The sequence below is a fragment of the Nicotiana sylvestris genome, chromosome 8 (genome assembly GCF_000393655.2).
Source record: "Nicotiana sylvestris chromosome 8, ASM39365v2, whole genome shotgun sequence".
NCBI classification, from domain to species: Eukaryota; Viridiplantae; Streptophyta; class Magnoliopsida; order Solanales; family Solanaceae; genus Nicotiana; species Nicotiana sylvestris.
Window position 1 is genome coordinate 155,991,533 of NC_091064.1, and position 17,842 is coordinate 156,009,374.

The following is a 17,842-nucleotide window of genomic DNA, read 5'->3' on the forward strand; positions in this document are numbered from 1 at the left end:
TGCAAAATGGGAGGTTGGACCCGACGAGGGTTGCCTACGTATCTCACGCCCTATGAGAATCAAACCGGCGTAGTTCGCCCCATATAAACTAAACTTTGTAAACAATACTCCTTTCCAATAAATTAAACTAAAAAAATATTTCAAAATTTCGGCAGGGTTTTGACACTACTTGGACATTGGTTTTATTTTTCTAAAAAGAAAATAAGTAGTTATCTCCCTACACTGCTATATAATTTTTTTCTTTTTTTTTCTTTTTTTTCTTCTCAAAAATTCCTGATTTCAGAAGCCGGTCAGCATGCAGATTTGAAGCAAATAAATGTGCAAAACAAACAAGATGCAGCAGGATGGACTTTTTCATTTCAGGTTGCTTGTCCTAGACGGACCCAACCCCTGTGTTGAGTCCCCTAAGCCAAATGCAACATGATGCAAATAAACGTTCCTACTAGGGATCCGGCATGAAGTCAAGTTATTCTAGGTTCAACCTGGGTATATGTTCTAGACAGTGTACCCGAGCGGACAACTCGAGTTGAGGAAGGAGCTCCTTTCCGGGAACCAAAAGGCCAGCCGGCTTAGAAACTTTCTGAGTCTCTTTTATTTAGGGTATGACACTAACAGAATAGGGAGTCTCAACCAGTAAGCACATCCCAGAGGTGAGAAGAGAAGGTTTCGACACAGTTTATATGTACAGTTCAAATAATATCAAAGCAGTAATAAACATCATTTTGCATATTAAGCACAGATCATATGAGAATATCAGATAATAAAGACAAAATACAACAATTTATCAGGCTCGAATTTCTAACCCTAAACCGGTGGTTCTGGGTAAATACCCTCCCCAGCAGAGTCGCCAGAGCTGTCACACCTCTTTTTTCCTACCCCGTAAGGGTATAAGGAGTTTTTCCAATTAAAGGACAATCGAAACGGGATTTGTTTATTTAATTCAGAGTCGCCACTTGGGAGATTTATGGTGTCCCAAGTCACCGGTCGAATCCCGAATCGAGGAAAAGATTGACTCTGTTTAACAGTCCGCGAACCAGAAATCCGGATAAGGAATTCTGTTAACCCGGGAGAAGGTGTTAGGCATTCCCGAGTTCCGTGGTTCTAGCACGGTCGCTCAACTGTTATATTCGGCTTATTTATCTGATTTTTAACAATTAAGAACTTATATGCAAATTTTAACTTTGAACCGCTTTTATCAATTTTATTATTATTGTTATTATTTTACGGAGAATTGCAACGTTGTGAAAACGTATCTCGAGCCACGGCACAGTCAATGTACCCGTGGTTATCGACACATTTCGACTCCGTTGAGATTTGGATTTGGGTCACATAAATGCACACCCGTATTTTTAGGAAGGTAAGATTTAATTAAGGCGCGTCCTAAAGAGACTATCGTATCGTTATTTTGGGAGGAGGCCGTGAAAATTCACTAGACGGCCAACTCCAAAGTCTATCCGGTTATTGAGTCCTTTTATTGAGGGCCCCGCAATTTGTGATTTACTGTGGCGAGGCATGCCTCCTTTATTTTAAGGATATCCTAAAGTGACTACATTTCTATTTAAATTAGTCTCTAAAATAGAATAAAAATCCTAATTAATTACGAGCTTAAAAAAATGTAACATACTAATTGCTAGATTAAGACAAATATTAATGGAAAGGAATTTTACTAAAAAAAAGAAGAAAAAAAATTGAAATTGTAAATAAAATACGAAATTCGCCAACCAATATTCAAAAGAAATCAATTATAGCTAGATTAAAGCTCGCATTGTTATAAAAAAACTATTGGAATTAATTATTTACAACCATTTGAAACTAGATTTAACCATAATTACTAAAGCTTAATAGAAAGTTTATTAAACTTAAACGTTGACTCATCTTGCTCAAGCTCGCATCTAATGGATTAATGTTCTTAGCCTTGCTACGTTGAATCACACATTAAAAGCATCAAGCCTACTAATTCTACGAAATTATTGGCCTAATATTTGCGGATCTTTGTTACTAACAAGATTCAAAGATAAAAAAAAAACTCAAATTGCTTCTATTCCAATATTTGCAAATTCAAATCTAGATTTTACTAACCCTCCCCCCCCCCAAAATTAAATCGATTTCCCATATTGACTATACCAATTTTGATTTGAATGCGATCTCAAACTAAAAAATTTAACAAAGCCGAAACTAATACTTATGGTGTTCATACCGACACCCATCCAATAGTTCCGCAATTTAACGCTTCACATTATACATAATTCTACCATTCGTATAACATGAAACACATAATGAATATCTAACTAAAAATACGAATATTCTATAATTAGAAGCATAAATCTTCTGGCCATTTCATTTCAGCTTCAATGCGTATGTCAAAATGATTCAGAGTAGTGTACCTGGTATTTGAATACAAGGAAAGGAAGAATAGGATCAGCAGCAGTAGGAACAACGCAGCAACAACAAACAACCAGTAGCAGTAATGCAATAGCCCAGAAACAGAGTTTGAAAACCGGTGGAGCAGTAACCCAAAAGAAACCAACCAGACTTAGGAAAAACCAAGCGAAGACCCAGAAATCCCGATAACTCTCACAGACATGACAAAATGAACCCAAAAAAAATAGAAGAGGCAATGGGATAATTCTGATTTTTTTTTCTTTAAGACTCGAAGTAGAACACTCTCAAACTATTGTCTCTCTATGATTTCTGAAAATCAGTTCTTTTCTCTCCTCTTTAGTTCTGAAAAATTTCTATCTCCAAATTCAGTCCTCTTTTAAGTGTCAAATGAGTCCTCTTTTAAGTGTCAAATGAGTCCTCTTTTATACCAAAAGCAAGACTCCTCCTTTTCTTTTTACCTATTTCCTTTTTACTTTTTTAAACTATTATTACTATCCCTCTGTACCTCTTTTTCTTTTCAGCCTAATATTCTTCTACTATGTGTACCTTTTAACTTTTATTATTACCTATACTATTTCTGATTTTTAATTAAGTAAAAGCAGTCAACACGGACCCCACGGTTCCCCCTTTTTCAGTGGTCAAAGAAGACCTCATTATTAATCCTCCTCCTTTTTACTTTACATCATTATGTCTTGTTCCCCACTACCACTTAAATGAATATATTAGATTCCCACTACCATATGTCTTGTTCCCCACTATAATATTTTACTATTATTAGAGCTTAGTGGACGGAGCACTTAAATTAAATAAATCTGCAATTGGTTAATTCCCGTATTACCCCTAAAACTACTGTGTCTACCCTGATTCAAAAAAATCTGTTCAAACTTCAAAAATTATTTAAGAACTAAAATCAGATTACCAGCTATAACCAATTCACCTAATCAATTAACCAAAATATAGCAGCTATAACCAATTCTTAATCAAATTCAATCAACAAATTCAAACTAAATGAACAACAAAGAAACAACTGGAATTATTTTGATTGGACAATATATTTTAAACAACAAACCTACATTCAGATTCAACAACAATAACAAACAAGTATATTCGAATCACTGAGTTCAAATTCAAATTAAACTTAAACAGAATAAATAAACAGATTCAAATCATTAAACTCAATAATCAATTGAACCTTAAACTAAGTCTAACAATATTACAACCAAGATGAAGGATTCAAGTTATCAAACTAACACACTTTTATATTAAAACTAAATTCTTTTAAATGAATAAAAACAAACTGAAGAAATAATCAAGAAACGATAAACCACGAACAAGAAAGAAACAAACATACATTGATTTCGGATCCGAGAATATCAAGCAAAATACGGACAGAAATGAAACTTAAACCAACTAACCGGAAGTGAACAACGACGAACTCGAACGGCAATGGAAAAACTCGAACCAAGACTGTCAAACCTAACGGATCTCGACTCAACAGGAACGTTACACCAAATGGAACGATAAACTTGAAAGTCAGTCGACAAACTCAAATGAACTTTCCTCGAACTCCATTGATGAAACAAACTTCCGGCGCCATTTTCCGATGGTGATGGAGTTCAGTCGACGAAGAAAAAGAAAGGGACAGTAGCAACGCTGCTTGTCAATGAACTGGTGGAGCTGGCCGGAGCTCGACGAAGACGAATGAAGGTGAAGCTGGCTGGATGTAGCAGAAGAAGAAGCAGCAACGTGCTGCTGTTAATGGTGGACGGGGAGTGCAGCACTGGTTTTTCTGGTGTGGCTGGGGTGGTAACGACGACGGGTCATTTGGTTGGTGTACTGGTGGTCGTTTGGGACGTGAAGACTGGTGGTCGTTTCGGACGCTGGTCTCCGGCGTGGCTGGTTGTTGTTGGGCATGGTTATGGGTGACGAGGACGAGAGCTGGGAAGGTTCGTTGACGGAGCTGCTGGTCGTTTGGAGACGATGAACCGCACGCGTCGAAGCTGCACGCAGCAGTAGCTCACGTCGACGAACTTGTGGTCGTCCATGGCGGCTCACGTCGACGAACTTGTCACGGTCGTGAGGCGGGGCTGTGCGACGAAAAAGACGAGGTTGAATGGGTTGTAACGATGGCGGGGATGATGAAGGCGAGAAAGGTGAAAGGGGCAGCCATGGTCGTTTGGACGAAGCTGTGTGTGTGCGTGTGTGTGTCGCTGTTGTGTGTGTGTGTGTATGCGTTGCTGGGGAAGGGCAGCCATGGTTGAGCTCGAGCTCGGCTGGAGAAGGTGAATGGAGGGTGGTTTGGAGAAGAAGAAGAGAAGGGGGGGGTGTGAGGTATGACGGCTAGAGAGTTTAGGGCGTGTTTAGGGTTTGGGTTGTTTGGTTGAGTGAAAAAAATGGAAAACAAATCTGAAAAATCAAAAGGGATGGGGTGGAAATGGGTCGGGTCAAGGGGTTTTGGGTTGGGTAGAGGTGTTTTGGGCCTAAATTTAGAATTGAAGAAGAGACCCAATTCCGATTTTCTTCTATTTTTATTGCTTTCTTAAACTAAAACTAAATTCTAAAAATCCTAAATTATCCTATAAAACTAAATTGATTTTAAAAAGTGCAAATTAACTCTCAATAACAATTAACACATAATTAAATAACAATTACGATAAAAATCACACAATTTGGACATTAAATGCTAAAAATACAACGTACATTATTTTTATGATTTTTTCTTTCTTGTAAAACAAACTTGATTACTTCTAATTGTAGAATTAAATCCTAAATGCAAATGCGACATATTTTTGTATTTTTTATTAATTTAACAAATAAACATGCATGGACAAATACAAATAATTATTGAAAAATGGCACGAAAATTCTCAAAATTGTACACAAAGGAAAATTGTTTTATTTTGAATTTTTTGGGAGTAATTCTCATATAGGACAAAAATCACGTACTTACACTAATTATTAACTAAATAACTAATTATGCCAAGTGACTTTTTTCTAGGCTGCCACTTGACTTAAGGAGAGGGCTTTTTCTTCTCCTTTTAATAATATATAGATGTTGTACTATATTCTAGTAGATGAACAAAAACAAAATATAAACGTTAAAATGACACTACCTGTGAAAAACATCACTGTGGCTCTCCTGGTTAGGGGCCGTAGATTTCCTAATTGGGCGGTGAATTCGAACACCGACAGCTGCGCACATGATTGATTTAAGGATTGTTTTTAATTCTAAACCAATAAGATAAGGTAAGAATCAAACAGCAAATAGCAATAATTATGCTGCTATTTTTCCCCTTCATTTTCTTTTTTAATAAAGTTGATTAAGATCGATTTGTATAATTGAATTAATCAATTTCTCTATCTCACACATAATAAGAAAATATTTATATACGCTTTATCGAGGCTAAACCTCACATGTGGGATCATACTGAGTGTATTATTGATGTTTGAATTAATGACGAGCTTTTGATTGATTTAAGGATTGTTTTTAATTCTAAACCAATAAGATAAGGTAAGAATCAAACAACAAATAGCAATAATTATGCTGATATTTTTCCCCTTCATTTTCTTTTTTAATAAAATTGATTAAGATCGATTTGTATAATTGAATTAATCAATTTCTCTATCTCACACATAATAAGAAAATATTTACATACACTTTACCGAGGCTAAACCTCACCTGTGGGATCATACTGAGTGTATTATTGATGTTTGAATTAATGACGAGCTTTTGAGTGATTATTTGATGCTTGAGGTTTCTACGACTAGTGAAGACTACCTGAACCAAATATGAATTATCACAATACAAAACTATGGATCATATTGTAATATATATTTGGCTAGTGCAAGGGAAAAATTATTCGAATCAACTAAGGAATAAGTCTTTTTACCTTTAAGACAACTATCGCAAAGGAGGTTTTTAATGTATATATTATTCTAACTTAAATAACATTCTTAAGGATCTGTAGTTTTTTTCTTACATTTACAATAAATTTGTTGTTATCTGAGAAAAGTAGTTAAAAAAATTTGGAATTACAAAATTGTCTAAACATTCGGAGCATAAACTAAAAAGACGGATGATTTCGAGACATAAGCTTTCCAATTGATTTAGATTTTTGAAAAATATGTGTTAAAATTATAGTTTAATTCAAAGTCCTAAATATTAGTTCTTCAAAATTTAAACAAAGCATTATATATCCAAAATATAAAAAAATAATTAAAGTTACAATTTTATCAGGAATAATTATTAAAAAAAAGGTGACGAGCAAGATTTCGTGCTGAGTGATCTCATTAAGAAACTACGGACAATCAGATTTTACAAAATATATTTGGTGCGCATATACCATATATAATTCCGTGTACCATATATAATTCCATAATTGTCTCTAACATTATTGGATTTGCTGTCACGCTAATGGGACATTGGATCCCATGTTAACAACAAAAAGAAAATAAAATAAAAGATAGAAGTGAAAAAATAAAAAAGGGATGAAAGGTACAAAAGACAGAAGAAAAAAAAAATCGGACAAAATATAAGGTTAACGCAATACGCAGGGCGGATCTACAGTGATAGGTATGGGTTCCAGGAACCCAGTAACTTTTGTTTAGGTGTTGTGTTTATATTAAGAAATAATTAAATGTATAACAATATTTATATAGGAACCCAGTTACAAAATGTTTTGCTGGTTCAATGGTAAGATGCGGAACCTAAATTGATTTTCCGTAACCCAATGCAAGTTCGAATCCCATCAGCTTACTTTACTTTTTCCTATATTTTTTTGCACAAAGTTTTATGCACTTTCCCTTGTCAGGTACCAGCTTTTAGCCTTCACCTTTACTCTATTTGTTTAATTAAAATAATAATAACAAAGACTTGACTCAAACTAAAAAGGACACAAGTCAACAACCACTAATAAAGGTTCCTCAAACTTCTGTCTTCGAAATCCCTTCTGTCTTCCAAATCCTAATTCAAACTTTCAAAGAAAAGTTAGGGTTTTAAAAGTTTACATTCTTTCTTCAATGATTTGGTTTTAATCTTTAGGCTGCCACTCCATTGCAATAGGTATTTCGATCTCCCTCCTCCTCCTTCTTTTTTAATTGTTTTCCTCTTATACAATATTATGTGAAATAACATCTCTTAAATTTTTATACCATTCTCATGACCATTTTTTGTAAAAGTAGTGTATTAATATTCATTGGGATTTGGAGTTGGGGACCATATACTTTAATACTTATTTTTTTCTTTTTCTAGATTTAATAAATTTTAATTTTTTATTTAACTTATGAAGTTGGAATTCTAGATTTTATTTTTAAAAGGGGGTGTATTTATTGCAAATAAAAAAAGTATAAGAAATTAAAGAAAATTTGATCTTTAAAAGTTAGTCTCCTAAAGTTATTAAATTGCACCTTCAAATTAATGTAATTTTCTCTATATTTCCATGGAAGCCAATACACATTTTGATCTCTACTATTTGTACTAAAGCTACTCAGAACTTGTCTATTATTAAGCCATTGATTAACTATAGTTTGTTCTTTCTTTGAAATATTTTTCTCCCAAGAATTAATTAAAGTGGAAGTTGTGTAATATTAATGAAAAAACTAATATGTTGCCAAGTGATCTTTTGACTAACATTCGTTATTTAATTTGGTTAGAGTCAAGATGATCAAGAGATTCTTGAAGCCGCAAACCTTTTCAGGTTCTACTTCTAGTTCTCCTTCACTAAGCTCTCCTTCATGTTCAATGGTTAATAATAATGTCAATTCTTCTCAATCGTCACACAAAGATAATATGTTGGATTTGAAACTTCTTGAATGTGATCCTGGTGAAAGAAAACAAATTTCAGAATATCCTCCTAATTTACGTGATCGAGTGAGAAGACATTACATTGAAACAGGCTATGATGGAGCTAGTAACATGCAGGGTGAAATTAATGGCCTTAAGACTTTGATTATGAATGATACTCCTTCGGTATACTGCATACATTATTTTGTTCATCAATTGCAATTGACCTTGTGGTTGTTGCAAAGAAACATTATGAGGCTGAACAATTTTTTGATATTCTTGCAAATATTTTAAATATTGTTGGAGGTTCTTTTAAGCGCAGGGAGATGCTTCGAAATGATCAAGCAGAAAAGCTGGAGGAACTACTAGTGCTTGGTGAAATTCATACGGGTAGCGGATTAAATCAGGAACTTGGACTTCAAAGGGCAGGTGATACTCGTTGGGGTTCTCATTTTAAGACAGTGCATAACTTTGTTAGTTTATTCTTATCAATTGTTCATGTACTTGGAGTTATTTCAATTGAGGGTTCAAATAATCATGAGAGATCAACAACAAAAAGTCTAGTGGATGACATAAGATCATATGAGTTTCTATATATGTTGCATTTAATATTAAAAGTATTGGCACTTAATATGATTTAAATATGGCTTTGCGGAAAAAAAAAGATCAGGATATTGTAAGTACCATGAAGCTTGTTGGTTTTGCAAAGAGACAATTGCAAGTTATGAGAGAATCTGGATGGAATTCTTTGGTAGAAGACGTCTCTTTATTTTGTGTCAAGCATGATATTGTAATCCCCGAAATGGATATGAATTATTTTCGTGGAAAGTCGAAGCGTAAGAAATCAAGTGTTACATATTCTTATCATTTGCGTGTAGAGGTTTTCTATACATTATTGATTGTAACTTTCAGAGCTTAATAGTCGTCTCAGTGAAGTGAATACTTATCTACTTCCTGGTATGGCTAGTTTGAGTCCAGATAATTCTTTTGCAAATTATGATAAAGATAGGATTATGAAACTTGCAACACACTATCCGAATGAGTTCACTAATTCTATACTTGAGGATCTTGGTTTTGAGCTTGACATCTATATTGACTATGTGCGAGAGGCGGGCAATGAATTCTCTAACTCGAAAAGCCTTGGAGATCTTTCAGAGACAATGGTTAAAACAAATTTGCACATGACTTGGAGACTTTTTTATTTGCTTGTGAAGTTAAGTTTGATATTGCCTGTCGCTATTGCAACGGTAGAAAGGGCTTTTTCTTCGATGAAGTATGTTAAAAGTGACTTGCGAAGTAGAATTGGTGATGAATTTTTGAATGATTATTTAGTTTGTTATATAGAGGATGAAGTATTTGAAAGCGTACCTAATGATATGATCATTGATCATTTTCAAAACATGATAAGTCGTCGAGTACAATTGTGATGAGAATATTTATATTTATATGTTGTTTTTAAGTATTTTTTTATTTTGTAAATATATGTTGAATATTGATACTTGTTCCTTAGTTCGACTGTTATGATATATTGACTTGAAGTTGTGGTAGGAACCTATACACTTCAATTCCTAGATTCGCCTCTGGCAGTACGTACTTTTGATTGAACTTCTAAATTTTAATAGCCACACTTTCTCACGAATGCTAAAATGGTGTCACATACTCTTGGAAGAGCTGGGCCAACCCCGAAGATTTTATTAAGATTTAAAAGTTGATGTTTTTATTTTCAATATGTTTTTGAGTACAGTGATACTACTGTTTATATATTAGCTTTAATTTGGATTTAATCAAAATTTTAGGCCACACATAAGACTCAAAAGTTGTTGTCTAACTTTCAATATGTTTTTGAGTACACTGAAGCGTGTACTGTAAGGAGGTTGGTTGAAGCAAGTATGGGAGAGGGTGGTTGAAGCAAGGCTGAGGATGACAGTGTCCTTCTCCGACAACTAATTTGGTTTCATGACGGTTCGCTCTACTACAAAAGCTATACACCTTGTTAGGAGGTTGGTTGAACAGTACAGAAATAGGAAGAAAGATCTACACATGGTGTTTATTGACCTAGAAAAAGCGTATGACAAGGTTCCTAAAAAAGTTCTCTGGAGAAGCATGAAGGCAAAAGGTGTGTCGGTTCCTTACATTATGGCGATTAAGGACATGTATGATGGGGCAAAGACTCAGGTTAGGACAGTAGGAGGCGACTCTGAGGATTTTCCGGTTGTTATGGGGTTACACGAAGGTTCTGCGCTTAGTCCGTTCCTATTCGCCCTGGTGATGGATGCGTTAACACATCACATTCAAGGGGATGTGCCATGGTGCATGCTATTTGCCGATGACATAGTTCTGATTGATGAGTCGCGAACCGGTGTTAACGAGAGGCTGGAGGTTTGGAGACAAGCTCTTGAATCTAAGGGTTTCAAGCTTAGCAGGAACAAGACGGAATACCTGGAGTATAAGTTCAGCGCTGAGCAGAGGGAAGTGGGCGTGGATGTGATGCTTGAATCACAAGTCATCCCGAGTAGAGACAGCTTCAAGTACCTTGGGTCGGTTATCCAGGGGGGAGGGGAGATCGACGAGGATGTTACACACCGTATCGGGGTAGGATGGATGAAGTGGAGGTTAGCATCTGGAGTATTATGTGACAAAAGAGTGCCATTGATACTCAAAGGTAAGTTCTATAAAGCGGTGGTTAGGCCGGCCATGATGTATGGGGCTGAGTGTTAGCCGGTTAAGAAATCACATATCCAGAAGATGAAGGTAGCAGAAATGAGGATGTTGAGGTGAATGTGCGGGCATAGTAGGATGGATAAGATTAGGAATGATGATATTTGGGAGAAGGTGTGCGTGGCTCCCATTGATGACAAGATACGGGAAGCAAGGCTCAGGTGGTTCGGGCACGTTTAGAAGAGAAGTCTAGATGCTCCGGTAAGGAGGTGCGAATGGCTGGTTGTGGAGGGCTCGAGAAGAGGTAGAGGGCGACCTAAGATGTATTGGGGGGACGTGATTAGGCAGGATATGGCGATACTTCAGATTTCCGAGGACATGACACTTGATAGGAACATGTGGAGGTCGAGTATTAGGGTTGTAGGCTAGGAGGTAGTTGAGTCTTGCCTTATGCCATAACTTTGGGAGACTAGTTTGGTAGGGATACTATTTTGCTTTTGCTTTGTATCATTCCTCTTGATTTCATGTTGTTCTTATTTTATATATATATATTCTGTGGTGTTACTAATATTATCTTCTTTTGTCTTTTTGTCTTCTTGAGCCGAGGGTCTTTCGGAAACAACCTCTCTACTCCTTCGGGGTAGGGGTAAGGTCTGCTTACACACTACCCTCCCCAGACTTCACTAGTGGGATTTCACTGAGTTATTGTTGTTGTTGTTAAAGCGTGTACTGTAAATAGTAGCGTTAGTTTGAATTTTAGTTAAAGACTAGGGATATCCAAGCTCGACTTGATGTTTTGTCTCTGTATGAATGGACTTTTATCTAACAAATGACATCTACGTCCTTAAAATAATCAAATCAACTAAAAATATAATTTTTTTCTTCCTAAAAATGAAAAAATCATTTGTACTCAACTAGCAATAATTTTTCTTTGGACTTCCGAGCAGGAAATAAAGAAAGATAAGGAGAAAGTGTCCCCTTCACTCAAGAATCGGGGCCCTCCAAGTTTGACTAGCGAATCGACTTTTAGTACTATCAAGCCACATATTTTTATTTCAACAATAACAAACTCAATATTATTCTAAAAGTGGGGTCTGAGTAGAGTAGTTCCTACACAAATCTTACTTCTACTTTGAGAATGTGGATAAACTGTTTTCGATAGACCCTTAATTTAAGGTAAGATGAAAAGAGAAGAAGTAGCAATAAGCAATAACAACAATAAGATAACAAGAAGGCCGAAGCGAAACAAACAACTGGTAGTAATAGAAATCTAAAAATAAGAAAATACAAGACTAACACTAATACTAATGGTATGAAAAAAAAGAAGCACTTGACTGCATAATAACCTTCTACCCTAATTCATGACATCCACACTCTCCTATCAAGAGTCATGTCCTCGGTAAGCCGAAATAAAGTCACGTCCTGCCTAATCATCTCTCCTTAGTACTTTTTTGGTCTATACCTCTACCTACTTAGACCCACCAAGGTCAACCTCTCCCACTTCCTTAATGTGGCATATCTGCATCTCCTTTTCACATGTCCGAACTATCTTAGTCTCGCTTTCCACATCTTATTCTCTACGGGTGACACTCTCACCTTGTCCTGAATATCTTGTTTTCCTAATTTTATTCATGGTACGACGCTGATTTCATCTTCTTGACTAGCCAACACTCTGCCTCATACACCTTCGTCAGTCTAACTACCATTTTGTAGAATTTACCTTTAAGTTTTGGTGGCATATTTTTGTCACATAAAATACCGGATGCATACGAGTAGTGCTGTATTTTGTCCCGGGCCCGGGCCTTAGTGGGCCTAACGGGCCGGGCCTCGCGGTCCCGGGCTTCGTGGTCCCGGGCTCTGGCGGTCCCGGTCTTCGTGGGCCTAATGGGTGGAACCGGCCCGTGACGGGCCTAAGCCCACATGGTCCTGTGCTTAACGGGCCGGTCTCGTGGGCTTCGCGGGCTTAGCGGGTTTTTTTTTTTTTTTTTTTAAGACAATTTCTTGTAGTATCATGGCTATATTAAAAATATATATGTAGTATATATGTATATCTAATTATTAAAGTGCTTGACGAAAAAGAAAATAACAAAACAATAGTAAAACACTAAATTGTCATGCATAAATATCACTTCTTGAAGTATATTATATTGTATCTTATGTATATATATTCTCTTATATATTTTCTTTTAGTATATGTATTGTATCTTATGTATATATATTCGCATAATAATATATTTTCTTGTAGTATATATATTGTATATTATGTATATATTGTAGCATAATATATTTTCTTGTAGTATATTATATTGTATCTTATGTATATATATTCTCTTATATATTTTCTTTTAGTATATGTATTGTATCTTATGTATATATATTCGCATAATAATATATTTTCTTGTAGTATATATATTGTATATTATGTATATATTGTAGCATAATATATTTTCTTGTAGTATATTATATTGTATCTTATGTATATATATTCTCTTATATATTTTCTTGTAGTATATATATTGTATCTTATGTATATATTGTAGCTTATAAATATATTTTCTTGTAGTATATATATTGTATATTATGTATATATTGTAGCATAATATATTTTCTTGTAGTATATTATATTGTATCTTATGTATATATATTCTCTTATATATTTTCTTGTAGTATATATATTGTATCTTATGTATATATTGTAGCTTATAAATATATTTTCTTGTAGTATATATATTGTATATTATGTATATATTGTAGCTTATAAATAATTCTAAGTATAGACAAAGAAATATTGCGAAAAGAAGCTCATGGGTAGAAGCAATAAATTTTATTACCAAAAAATGACATATCTTTCTTAGTCATCCTTCCCCCAAAAATGCATTTGTTGGAATTTGAAAATGTTCTAAAAAATCTAAAAGAATTTTAACATTAGTCCAATCTTGAGTGGTAAGCATTTCATCATCATCTTCACCACCTACCCGAGAATTAAACGTTGCATTAATTGGGTTTCTATATTCATATGCTACTACTAAACTTTCGTACATACAATTCCATCTAGTCGGGCAAGGTTTAGGAACCTTTCTTTCTCTAAGGCCATATTCATCACATTTTTTAAAATACTCTCTAAGTCTACTTCTACGGTTTGAATAAAAAAGCCAATTAAGAGCCATTCTAACCTTTTCAATTTCTATGTTTAATATTCGCATACCATCACCGACAATTAAATGATAAATATGACAAATACATCTAACATGGAAAATATTAGTAAATGCAGGATTTAGTGTTGTTGTAAGCATGCCTATAGCACTGGTGTTACTAGAAGCATTATCCATTGAAATTGCCATTATTTTATCGCTAAAGCAAAAATATCTACAAATATCTGCAACAGTGTTAGCTATAAACTTACCTGTGTGACGCGAATTAATTATTATGTGCCTAGTCAAACTACCTGTGCCGCTACGGTCTCCTACATATTTATGCGACATTAATTTCCCACAAGTTTTACACTTAGCCTTATTTTTTTCTCTTACTTGAGTAAAAAAATTCCAAACTAATGATGTTTCTAAGCGTTTAGCAGGTTCTCTATTAAAAGTAGGAGTTTCTACAGGTGGGTCGACCGGTGCATCACTTGGGTTATTAAGAGGACTAGTAGGTGTATCATCTAAATCCGGTGCTTGAGTTTCATCATCATCCTCATTTTCCTCATTATTTTCTAAGATGGTTTCATTAGGATAAAGAGCATTCATAATTTCATCATCTAATCTATCACCTGGTGCAACATTATGATAAAATTCACTATCGGTAAATTGAAAACAAGGGTGATCACTATCAAGAATTACGGAAGGAGGAGGACGTCTAGGTTGGCGACTACTTTCAACTTGCTTATCTTTTCTAGGTCGGGGAGCCGGGGGAAGGGTAGTTGGTTGGCCACTACTTTCACCGGTTTTATCTTTTCCTTTACCAAATATTTTTTTCAAAGTAAATGCCATATTAATTATAATTATGCAAACTAAACCACACAAAAATATATTCTAAAAACGTAAGAGTTGAAACGAGTTTACCGGATTGCCGAACAACTTCTTGAAAATTGAAAATCGTTGAACACTTGAAAACTTCAATTCAACAACTTCACAATTTTTCACGAAATTTCAACAATAAATTAAGTAATTGTAGTAGAGAGATTGAGAGAGATTGAGAGATATTGAGAGATATTGATGAATTGGTGAATAAAAATGAAAGAATGAGGGGGTATTTATAGTTGAGAAATGGGGAAAAGTGTAATTATATAAAGTTTGGGGTTAAAATAAAGTTTGGGGGCCAAATGGCCATTTTTTTAACTTAAAAAACAGTCATATTTTCAGCCCAAACGGCTAGATTTTAAATATGGCCGTTTGAATTTTTTTTTTTTTTTGAAAAATAGCCGTTGGGCCCGCCAGGCCCGCCTGTCGGTCCCGGGCTAAACGGTCCCGGGCTCGTGGGCTCAACCATGGAGACCAGCCCGTGACGGGCTCAGGAGGCCCACCAAGACCGGCCCACCCAGGACCGGCCCACCAGGCCCGTTAGGACCGCGGGCCCGGTCCGGTCCGGCCCGGTCCGGTTCAGGCCCGGCCCACCGAGCAGCATTACATACGAGCCTACTTTTCATCCACCCCACTCTTATACAAGACATATTTTTGAGTACACACTGAGGCGTGTATTACAAATAGTAGCCTTAATTTGAGTTTTAGTTATTAGACTCTCACTATCATGCTACATGATTTTATTAAGACTCAAAATTTAAATTTTCCGTTATATATTTTTGAATACATGCACTGGGCGTATATTATAATTTGAATGACATCTGACTCTCAGGCCACATGATTTTATTGAGACTCAAATTCAGGATTCAAAGTTAGTGTAACTGTGTAAGCATATATATTACTAGTATATAATTTAAATGATTTTTTACCAATGCATACATAATAATTATATTCAAGTAAAAAAATAATGAGTCTAGTTAAATCCACAACTTAAGCTTCTACTTCGGTCCAGGCTTTTTTGCCTTGTCATTGTTCTCAACCTTAAAAATTACCACTATATAAACCACTAATCACTCATTCCCTTTGTGTTTGCCGTGCTTTCATCTTCCCTACTCTTCGGCCAATTTTGAGCATCCATCTTCTCTACGAAGTCATATGTGATCGTCTTCCACATTCTCAGCAACAATGCCAACTCCTATATATTTTCTTCCCTAAGATCTACTAATGTCTAATATGAGTATTAAAACCTATTAAGAAAAAAGTAGTACCAAAAACTATCTATAATCCAATTATTTTTCAATGACTAAACGGTAGAAAATTCATTGAATGAGAAGTAAAAAAATAGTCGCTACAGCCCACATTCTCAGTTGCCCACATCAAAGTCTGTGTGAAAAGATTAACCGAAAGAAATAATAGAAAGAGAATAATATTGCATTTGTGTGTATAGAACTTAAACGCAGGTATAAAAAGTTGCTAAAACCCTCCATAAAAAGTCTTCAGTATCATAATTGGAGATAGCTTTATTAGCTTTTACACTACTACTAGGTTACCAAAAGACATCGACAGGTAATTATCCTTCATAAAAAATGAGACTTATAATCTTTAAAATAAAAATTTAAGTTATATGCACGAATAAGGATTTTTTATATTATTAGTGTATTTTGACCTATTATAGAAGACTGCTCTCTATTTTCTTAAGAATTAAAGAGAACGCCGAACTTCAATTTCCAATTACAAATGACAACATAAAAGCAGTGATTTTTGTAAGTTTACTCCCGTATTCTCATGATGTATACAGTAGGTGTTGGACTAATTGCTTTTTTTTTCTAATAGAAATTGAATAGTACTTGTACTGGCCAATCGGTTATTCTTGCAGGCTCAACATAAAAAAATGCAAAGATGATCAATAATCAAATTTATGTTGCTAAATCAAATATATAATTAAGTGCATTCTCAAAGTTGGAATTTAATAGCTCTACTCCCCTTAATTTTAAGATTTGTCCTTGAACATTTTGGTGCCAGATTTTATTGAGTTATATTGTAATTTACCTTATGTAAGATTTTTATTGACTTTAATTATTGGTTTGTCGATGTAGGACATCTTTATTGCTGGAAGTGAAACTTCGTCTACAACTATTATCTGGGCATTATTATCAGAAATGATCGATGAAGAACCCAAATACTATGGCCAAGGCCCAGAATGAAGTGAGACAAGTCTTTAAGGGGAAAAAAAGCTATGGTGAAGAAGATCTTGAAAAGTTGACATACCAAAACTGAGTGATTAAGGAAACATTAAGGCTACATCCTCCAGGTCCTCTTCTAGTACCTAGGGAATGTAGAGAGGAAACAGATACTGATGGATATACTTACCTCTTAAGACTAGAATGATAGTTAATGCGTGGGCACTTGGGAGAGATCCCGAAAGTTGACATAATCCCGAAAGTTTTATACTAGAGAGATTTGAAAACTCTTCTATTGACTTTATGGGAAATCACTTTGAGTTTATTCCATTTGGTGCAGGAAGAAGGATTTGCCCAGGAATACTATTTGGTTTAACTAATGTTGGACTTCCTCTGGCTCACCTACTCCTCCACTTTAAATTGGAACTCGCCTGTGGAACTGATCCAAAAGATTTGGATATGACTGAAACTAATGGAATAACTGCAGCAAAACAAAGTGATCTGTGTTTAGTTGCCACAGATCACAGAAACGATGAAGAGTATTGATGTTTTCATTAATATGGTGAAATGTAACCATAGCCTCCTCAATTCTTCATCTTCTTTTCGGTTGGTTGCCCCATTTTGCTTCAATCCGTTTGACCGAAAAACATGTCCCTATCGAATAAAAATATGGGAGCTTGGTTTTTATTTTCTCAAAGACAATGTTCTTGGTCTACTACCCAGTTATAGTTAAAAGATCAAATCAAATCTCTTATCGAATAAAAATAGATCTCAAAAGTGATTACAAAATTATTAACAAGTATATTGCTTTCGGATTATTTCCAT

The 17,842-nt window shown here is 35.0% G+C and overlaps 1 protein-coding gene across 1 annotated transcript; it reads left to right on the forward strand.

Annotated features, from left to right (window-relative positions):
* Window positions 1-10,119: 10,119 nt before the first annotated feature.
* Window positions 10,120-17,563, forward strand: LOC138875886 (uncharacterized). The gene is made up of 3 exons (XM_070154761.1): window positions 10,120-10,472; window positions 10,587-10,825; window positions 17,358-17,563. The coding sequence occupies exons 1-3, from the start codon at window positions 10,120-10,122 to the stop codon at window positions 17,561-17,563; spliced, it is 798 nt and encodes a 265-aa protein (XP_070010862.1).
* Window positions 17,564-17,842: the final 279 nt, after the last annotated feature.

Coding starts and splice junctions, on each gene's coding strand:
- LOC138875886 (XM_070154761.1), top strand. CDS start 10,120: ATGACGGTTCGCTCTACTACAAAAGCTATACACCTTGTTAGGAGGTTG. Junction 10,473..10,586: donor ATTCAAGGGGATGTGCCATG/GTGCATGCTATT, acceptor CAAGCTTAGCAG/GAACAAGACGGAATACCTGG. Junction 10,826..17,357: donor AGTGCCATTGATACTCAAAG/GTAAGTTCTATA, acceptor CATTTGGTGCAG/GAAGAAGGATTTGCCCAGGA.